This window comes from Drosophila serrata, unplaced genomic scaffold (genome assembly GCF_035046125.1).
Source record: "Drosophila serrata isolate PLE 108 unplaced genomic scaffold, ASM3504612v1 contig_34, whole genome shotgun sequence".
NCBI lineage: Eukaryota > Metazoa > Arthropoda > Insecta > Diptera > Drosophilidae > Drosophila > Drosophila serrata.
This window is the reverse complement of record NW_028256932.1, coordinates 20,171-29,701: the sequence shown is the minus strand read 5'-3', so window position 1 is coordinate 29,701 and position 9,531 is coordinate 20,171. Positions and strand designations below refer to the sequence as shown.

General features: G+C 46.3%; 1 protein-coding gene across 1 annotated transcript; it reads right to left on the bottom strand.

The window, feature by feature from the left end:
* Nucleotides 1-582: 582 nt before the first annotated feature.
* Nucleotides 583-9,323, bottom strand: LOC147645004 (uncharacterized). The gene is given in 5 exon segments (XM_086834471.1): nucleotides 583-591; nucleotides 3,977-4,383; nucleotides 4,386-4,810; nucleotides 5,109-5,763; nucleotides 8,969-9,323. Coding segments are annotated over 5 exon segments (1,851 nt in total).
* Nucleotides 9,324-9,531: the final 208 nt, after the last annotated feature.

The window sequence follows — 9,531 nt, the reverse complement described above, 5'->3', positions numbered from 1 at the left end:
CAGATCGACCTTTCTCCTCATACCGGGAAATCAATACTTTTCTTTCAGTTTATCGACACATTTGTCTGCCGCGAAATGACCTAATTTTTCGTGGAATTTCTTAATTTTTTCTTCCTACATTCGGCTTGGAACACACATACACAGTTCCTCATGATCTTTCGATCTATATACTATCCCAATTTTATCATTCTCTAGCTTCTTTCTCAATCGACGAATTTCGGGATCTCTTATCTGCAAAAGTAAATCAATGTCATAAGGGGAGGCACCTATAATTCCAATAATCTCTTCAACATTTGGAGCGAATATAACGGATTTTCGACGTTTAGAACTACAAGGAACAACAGGTCTTCTAGGTTCACACGGATCCGTAGTTGCACAAGGAACACAAGAAAAGAAACAGTTTTTCTACAAGGTCCAGAAAGATCGCAAGGTTCAAGAGAATCAAAAGGTTCAGAAGGTACAACAGATCTGGACAAAATACCAACCACCTCGCTTAGTAACTCTGTTTGTCTACTCAACGCACCTACATGGGCCATGTTCGAGCCCGGCCTATAGGCTATTGAATAATTAAAGCTTTCCAGTTCAAGGGACCTACGGGAAATACGAGGATTTATAGATTTTTTACTCAAGGCTTGAACCAAGGAACTACAATCGGTTACTATTAAAAAAGGCGTATGTTCTAGGTATATTCTGAAACGGCGCAAGGCATATAAGATTGCTAAGGTTTCAAGTTCAAATCTATGATAACGAGACTCGGCTGCAGTGGCCTTTCTTGAGTAGAAGAAAACAGAATGTAGTTTCTTGTCTGGTTGTCGCTGCATTAAAACAGTTTTTATATTGAGGATTAATATTGACACAACCGGATGACTGGATTGCTCTGTCCCGACATTGGAAATGTCGGAAGCGCAGAAGGTCAGTTAAGGGCTTTGCTACTTGTGAAAAATTTCGAACGAATTTCCTAAAGTATGAAAACAATTCGAGACAGGAATGTACTGTCTTTCTATTAACTGGTTACGGATAGTGCTTAATAGCAGTTAAATGTGTATCATTAAATAAGATTCCTTGAACGGTTACATTGTAAACTAGGAATTCTATCCTCTTCTGCAGGAAACTACCTTTTTTTTAAATTTATTTCGAGGTTTAACTCAACTAGTCGATCTAGCAATCTTGCTAATATTGTTTTATGTTCCTCCACGGAGTATGATGCTAAGATAATATCGTCCATATAAACAACTATCTGCCGGTTCTTGACAAAGTCTCTTAAAGCGCCAGCAATAAATCTCTGAAAAAGAGCTGGACCATTCTTAAGCCCAAAACACATTCTCAAGTATTCAAATTGACCATCTTTAGTTACGAACTCAGTATGGTAGGTAGGTAGGTTGCAGTGATGAGGCCCATTGCTGGGGCCTCCAATTAGAGCTAAGCTCCTTTTTGTTCCACTCCCTCTGTTTGTTGTTGATTATAATCAGTACCATCCAGAGTCAGCCAGGAAACCTAGGATTGCCGAAACTTTCAGCTTTCCTATGTTTCTCAGTGACTCCATCTGGTAGGCACCGAAGTGGCGAAATCTGATGTGGTTTAGCGCTGGGCAGAAGCAGAGCAGATGTTCCGGTATCTCTTGCTCTGTAGGTTGCCTACAGCTTCTACAGATTGCGTTGTGTGGCAGTCCCAACTTCATTGCGTGCGAACCGATCGCCCAATGTCCCGTGGTGAGTGCCGTGAACCTGCTGATATCCCGCTTGCTGTTGGATAGCAGTTCCCTGGTTCGTTTTTCGTCGTACCTCGGCCAGCATTCCCTTGACCTTCTGTGATCACTCTTGCTTTGCCATTCTTTATTGGCTATCTGCCTAAAGTGGTCATGGATCGTTGTCTGGATCGCGTTTAGGGAGATCGGTAATTCGAAGTCAGAACTTAGCCCTGCCGAGCCTGCACGGGCTAGTTCGTCTGCCTTCTCATTTCCTGGGATCTCGTTGTGTCCCGGTACCCAAGTTACGTGTACCTTATATTTGTCGGCAAGTCTATTAAGAGCCTTCTTGCATTCTGCCACAAGTCGTGAGTTCGTTTTCACGGCAGATAGGGATTTTATAGCCGCTTGGCTATCCGAGTAGATTCGAACTCTTTTGCCCCTGAGGTCCTGCCTTAAGGATAGTTCGACTGCTTCCCTTATGGCTAGTAACTCAGCCTGAAAGACCGTCGCTGAGTTAGAGAGTTTGAAAGCCTTTTCAATTCTCCAATTTTCAGCGAAGATCCCAGCCCCTACGCCGCAGCTCATTTTTGAGCCATCGGTGTAGAGGGACACCTCGTTCTCCACTACTACTCTGCCCCTACTCCAGTCTTCCCTTGATGGGTATGATGTCGAGAATGCATTCCCGAATTTCATTTCCGCGATCATGTAGTCGGTCTTTACGTCTGTGTTAATGCCACTGTTTACAAGGATCTTGCCGTGCCCGGCGCCGTAGTCCCTCCAGCAATTGCTCGCCTTCAGTCTTACTGCGCTCTGTGCCGCAGTGTCCTTCACGAACAGCTCTATCGGCATTATATCCAGGATGGCGTTGAGAGCTGCCACGGGGCATGAGCGCATTGCACCCACTGCCCCCGCACTCGCTGCCCGTTGCATCCGTGTCAGCTTCGTTCTGTTGTAAGCCCTAGTTAGTGCCGGCCACCATACTAGGGATCCGTATGTAAGAATTGGTCGTACCACTGCAGTGTAGAGCCATAAAATTATCTTTGGGTGCAGTCCCCATTTGTTTCCAAACATTTTCCTGCAGGAGTAGAATGCGATGCTTGCTTTCCTTACTCTTTCTGCAATGTTATCTTTCCATAAGAGCTTTTTATCCAGAATAACTCCTAGATACTTCGCTCGCTCCGATAGTTTTAGCTCCACGCCGTTAATACTGGGCATGTTGAAGGGTGGTATCTTAGTTCTTCGCGTGAAGAGCATAAGTTCCGTTTTAGTGGGGTTGATACCTAGTCCGCAGGTTTCTGCCCATTTGTTTAATCGACCTAGCGCACCCGTCATTATTTCGCTAATAACGTCAGGGTATGGTCCTGATACGAGCAGTACTACGTCGTCCGCGTAGGCAACTGCTTTGACTCCACCCGTATTGAGGTCTGTCAATATGGCGTTCATATTTGTGAGCCAGAGTAGGGGCGATAGTACCCCGCCCTGAGGTGTGCCTCTCTTCACAGTCCGCGTGAGGTGAGTGCCACTCAGTTCGGCTGTGATCGTCCTGCTCTTTAGCATGACTCCGATCCACTCTCTGATGCCTCTCTCAATACCTAGCAAGTTGAGGGAGTCCAGGATAGAGTCGGGGTTCACGTTATTGAACGCGCCTTCGATGTCTAGGAAGGCTGCCACCGTGTATTGTTTGTGTTGTAATGTCTTCTCGACATGATGTACAACTACGTGTAGCGCTGTTTCCGTTGATTTTCCTCTGCGGTACGCATGCTGCGCATCCGAGAGTTGATGTCCTTCTAGAGATTCTCGGATGTGGACGTCCAGGAGTCTCTCTAGTGTCTTCAGGGCGAAGGAGGTGAGACTTATCGGTCTATAATCCTTTGCTAGGATATGCCCCCTTCTGCCCGGTTTGGGTATGAAAATGACTTTAGCCTCTCTCCACAACAGTGGGATGTGCGTCAGTCTTAAACACGCTTCGTAAATGGCTTTTAGCCATTTGCAGATGCTATCCTTGGCTGATTGTAGCATTGCCGGTATTAAGCCGTCTGGGCCCGGGCTTTTATACTTATCGAAAGAATCTATTGCCCACTGAATTCGCTCCGTGGTAATGATGTCTTTCGTAGGTGTATCCATTTGAGAGTTCGTTCCCTCCTCGGGTTCCGAGATCACTCTTAGGCTTCCTGGGAAGTGGGTGTCAACTAGTAGCTCTAGTGACTCCTCAATTGTCGTCGTAGCAGAGCCGTCTGCTCTGTTGATAAGGGTAGGGCTTATGTGCCCCTTGGCGAGGATTTTGCTTACTCTCGCCGTGTCCTTTATGCCTTCCAGTGACTCGCAGTAGTTCTGCCAGGACTCTTTCTTGGCCTTGTATACTGCCTTCTTGTAAATTTTTTGTGTCTCTTTGTATGTTCCCCAATCCCGGGTTACATAGCTGTGGTTAAAGGACTTTCTCGCGCTCTTCCTGAGCTCGCTTAATTCCTTTGTCCACCACGGTGGGTATTGCCTCTTCGAGAATGTTAGCTTACAAGTCTCTTTGAAGGCGTTGTTCAGAATATTAGTTAGGCCCTCGACCTCCTTGTCGAGTGCCTTTGCAGTGGATATAGACTTGATCCTCCTGCCGTTAACTTTAGATCGGACAATCTCGCTGAAATTGTTCCAATCCGTCTTACGGGGGTTCCTTCTTGGCACCTGTTTTTTAACTGGTGTCGTTCAAAGAAAATGTACCTATGGTCTGAGAAGGAGTGTTCTGTCGATACCCTCCAGTTCTCGACCCTGTAATTGTTCTGCTCTATATGTAATGTGAGGTCTAACACCTCTTCCCAACCTTGAAAATTTTCCGTACTCGGAAAGATGAAGGTCGGCGTATTGCCCTTATTACATATTGTTACGTTTCTACAGATAATATTATCAAAGAGTGACTCACCTCTTTCGTTAGTCTCCGAACTCCCCCAGAGCGTGTGTCTTGCGTTCGCATCACACCCGAGCACCAGGGTCGTCTTCGTCACTTCCGCCCATTGCAGCAGCTTGACTACCGGCTCAGGCGGGGCCGGCTCGTCATGGGCCATGTACGCCGATGTTATAATGACTCCGCTCCCATCCGCCGCCACGAATCTGGCCACTGCTAGGTCAGGTGTGCTGAGATTGGGACAGAGAAAAGCATTAAAGTGATTCTTAATTACAATGCAAGCTCTCGACCTACCCTTCGAGTTTGTGCACAGTAGTGTGTATCCTTGGATTCTCAATCCAGCGACTTGCCCGTCCCTGGTCCAAGGCTCCTGTATCAGACCGATGTCGATATCCTTCTCCCTTAGAAGGATCGTGAGATTAGCTGAAGCGTGCGAGCTGCGCTTCTGGTTAATCTGCACGATTCTCGACATTGATGTTGGTGGGGGTGGCGTCGGGAGATTTGTCGTCGATGACCATGTCGTCCAACAATTTGTTGGTGTCATCGACCTCCTCCAGAATCTCATCCGGCTCGGCCAAGAAGACCTTAATCTTGGCCTTCCTGATGCCGTACCTGACCTTGTGGTCCATTGCCTCCAGCTGGGGCAGACAGCGCTGGTTGATCAGCAGGAGGAAAGGCTGACTCGCCTTCATCTCCTGCTCTGCTCTGAGGATGGTCCAGTCCTCTGTATGTATGTCTGGGTTCTGGGCCTTCAGACAGGCGATCACCCTAGCATGGTCAGTTTGGCCCTTTGGTAACCAGATGCGAGCTCTGGGTCTCCTTGGGATCTCCCTGGCGTGGACTAGCCTAATATTAAGGCCAGCCGATGTGTCGCTGATCTTAGCCACACACTCCGCCAGGAAGCTTCGGGAGAACCCGTCGTCGCACCTGATGACCCGGTGCCCTCTGACCACGTCTGAGGAGTCGAAGGAGGGGATGGGGCCGGTCGGCATGCTAACCAACCTGTCGGTCACCATGTCGGCCAATTTGGCCTCGATCTCCTCCCACTTCTCCGACAGCAGGCGGCCGTCGTCATGGAGCTCGTCCACCAGTGCCATAGCCAGACTGTCTCTGGCCACCTCGCTAAACTTCTTTGCCTGGCTGACAAAGTTCGTCGCACGCGGCTTACCCACGCGCTCACTTCCTGTGAGCGAATTCGCTTTGCCTTCGAGGGCTGGAACGCCGCCGGGTTTGCCGCTTTGTAATTCTCATATTCCGCGATCTCCGCAAGGAATTTGGACTTGTCCTCGGCATCCCGAGGATCAGTTTTGCCCTCAGCCTCGTTCTTGGCTATCTTGCCGAGAACGAAGCGGGCTCTGTTAACCCTCGCTCGTCTCTGATGGTGAGACAATTTCGCTATCTCTGAGGTGGTACTCAGCTGAGCCCCACCTGTGTGTTTCGGTTGGGGAGTGCTACTCGCCCTCCCCTCGGATTGCGACTCTTCTTCGTCGGTCTCCGATACAATGTGACATGCAGCGACCAGTCTCGGCCTCTGCATCTCCTTCTCGTCCTTCGTTGACAGTTTTTGGGGTTTATCCTCTCCCAGGAGTTCCGAAGCTCGGTTTGAAGTATTCATTGCATATCATGAACGCCCGCTTTGCTCGACCTGGCAAGCGCAGCGGGCCAGAGGGGGTTTGGGGCTTTGAAAACAGGTCGATCGCAGCTTCGCACCAAAACTGCGGCAAGGCCACTTACGACCCAGGGTTGCCTGGCCCTGGGAAGGCTCCGTGCAGACACAACTTGGAATTACCCCTCAGCTGCGAACCTGGAAGTCAGTGTGCACGGGTCGCATCACACACCTGACTTGAGGGGAGGCTTGATTAAAGACTGCCTAAGTCCGCCCGACTACAATTGGTCAGCATCCCCGGTCGAGCCTCGACTGCTTCTAGCCGCCCTCGCTTGGAGAGTATAGTCGCACTACCGATGGTGTACACAGTTACGGCAGATGACACAGTCATCCGTTGATCCCCCTGTGCACCCTATCGGCTGACGGCTAAGAACTATAGTATACTTCACAGATTCTTTCTCACCTTTCGGATGATTCTTTTGTCCAAAAGATCATTAACTGTATCAGAAACTATTTCTCTCGCTCGATATGAAAACCTTCTAGGGGAACAGTAAAATGGCGAAGAGTCTATAAGACGAATGCCCATGTTATATTTCGGCGCATCATAACTTTTAGAAAACCTATCAATATATTGGCTCTGTATTATTTTACTTCCGTCTCGCATCAATGCAACACCAAACTCTCCTGTTACGATAACCAAGTCATTTTCATTTAAGGATACTCTACCACTACCACTACCTCTAAGGATAGACTACCATGTCGCAAACTCGTGCATCCATTCCTGAAACCCCTGAGGCTTCACCGGGATTGCAATTGCGTTTACAGATAATGGCCTACCTTTTTATTGTTCTTGTTTAAGTTCTGCGTACTAGTAAATAGGGATGCACAAATTGAACCTGATGATAATGTAGTAGCACACGCCATCCACCATGCTCTCGCAGACGCCATGCTTTCGCACACGTCATCCACCACGCCTTGCTCTTCCATATCTTTCCTCGCAACTGGTGAATGTTCTCCTTCCCAATTAGCCACTCAAAAAGCCCCTCCATCGTCAGGTTGAGTATATCAACGTACTTCATCATAAATAATACTTTGGGCAGACCCCACACTTGATTTGTAAACCTCGTTGGTCTTTTTTTAATAAAATCAGCGCGGTATGGTTTAAATTTGTATAGTTTTCTTATTTTTTCTCCGTCTCCTTTTTTTTTAAATCTAGCTTATACATCGAGCGCTTATCGATATGTTTTTTACGATATTTTATAAAAATGAGGTTACACTTAGGCGCGTAGGATGTTTACAATACACAATAAAAAATAAATAAAAAACTAAAGTAAATAAAAATCAAATATTAAAGAATGCATTAAGAAATGACAGAGTAAGGTATCACTGTCATTTTACAGGTAGATTTCGAGGTGAACACGTGCAACCTCAAATTCAAAACAGGAAATTTCATCCCCGTCTTCTTCCACAACTTCTCAAAGTATGATGCAGACTCATTTGTGAAAAACCTCGAGGAAACAGAAGATAAAGTTAGGGTAATTCTTAACAAGGAATTATAGGCTTCAATTTCTAAATATATTCCTGTATGAGATAATACCCTAGAAATAAGATCTTTCGATTTATTCCGATTCATGTCCTCTAGTCTTGATACTCTTGCAAAGAATTTACATGATGAGCGCTTGTAAGTTTAAAAGAAGAATGGCTTGACACTTAAAAAAATACACTCAATCATCCAATTCAACCAAAAGCCTTGGTTGAAAAAATATATTGACATCAATATAGAGCATAGGACCAGGGCTAAAAATAATTTAAAGAAAGACTTTTTAAGCTTTTAAACAATGGTATTTACGGTAAATGCCTTGAAAGTAATGAAAAGCGTATTGATGTCCGCTTAATTACTGAATGGGAAGCTGCACTCATTGGTCCACAAGGCGGTCGTCCACGACTATGTGCAAGAGACCCAATAAGACGTTCAAATTTTCATAGCGCAACAAAATTTACAGACAAACTGTATGCAATTCAGTTAAAAAAGTTAGTGAAAAAGTTGTGTTAAACCGCTGTACTTAGGTTTCAAAGTTTGAAAATTATCAAAATGGAAAATGTTCCATTTTCATTATTCGTATATTAAACCCAAATTTGGTGATGCACTGAAGCTAAATTATATGGATACTGATTCATTTATGCTGACATAAGGGATGATTTTGAGTTCAAATTTGATACCTCCGAGTATTCAGATGAATTGGCTAGGCAGCATAATTTTGTACAGTGCAACAAGAAGCGCTTAGATTTCTTTAAGGATGAGTTGCATGGAAGGTCGATGACTGAGTTTGTAGGGTTGCAGTCAAAGATGTATGCATACACATCTGAAAGTGTAGGTAGTTAACCTCAAAAGTGTGTAAAGAAAAACACAGTATTGTAACGGCCTGAAGCGACAGTTTAAAAAAAAAACCGCCAATGAACGTCGATTAACTAGGGGAGCTAAAAGAGGACGTTGCCACCTAGTGAAGATAGTTATCGAGGATCAGCTGTTAGCAAATAGTGTTGCTAAGTGTCTCCTGTCACTTGTCAGTGGCCGCGAAGTTCCGCCAGCCAATTTTAATCTCGACCTATTTTGTTCTTGATGTACATATCTGCGAATAGACGTGTGTGAGCTTCGAGTTGCAGATAGTTAAATTTAATGGCAAAGTTTATTTGGACTCATCTCGCTTTGACTGGGGCGTAACCCCAGAGAAAGTAAACGCCAAACTTTGTGCGCCGGCGTCGGCAGCAAAAGTGTTCGTACTTGGTGCGAAAATCGGATAGTCAAAGCCAAAAGTAACAAAACGGTGAAGCCGTATTTGGGGTATAAGTTTAATGTTAAGCTGTTTGCAGGTCACCAAAGGAGGAATTTCGTCCACCGCCTTCGCCTTTGCTTCACGAGCATTGAGTTTGCGGCTGGGCGAGGCTGTGTTTGTATTATTTTCAGAATTTCTCCCGGAAGGCCTCACAGACCTTTCGAGGCGAACGAATTGGTTTAGAGGAACACCCTCTGTTGCCTCTGCGGAAGGTTGCTCCGGAACTAACAAGGAGCTGAGCTGAAGTTTGAAGTTTGAGCTGAACATTATCGGCGTCGGACGCCTCGTCGAGGGATTCTTCATATGCTAGGGCGCGCTCATTGCCAATTGGGAGGATGTGCCTCCGCCTCGGTCCTACGTCGTCACCAACGCAGCGGAATATTCGTCACGCATCGTCTCCGACCTTCAGCCTCGGCCCACGGCCTTAATTTTGTCCGAGTCCCTTTGCCGGTAAGCCACGTGCCGCTCAGCCGTTTGACATAACCTCACTCTTCGTTCGCCAGACGCAACG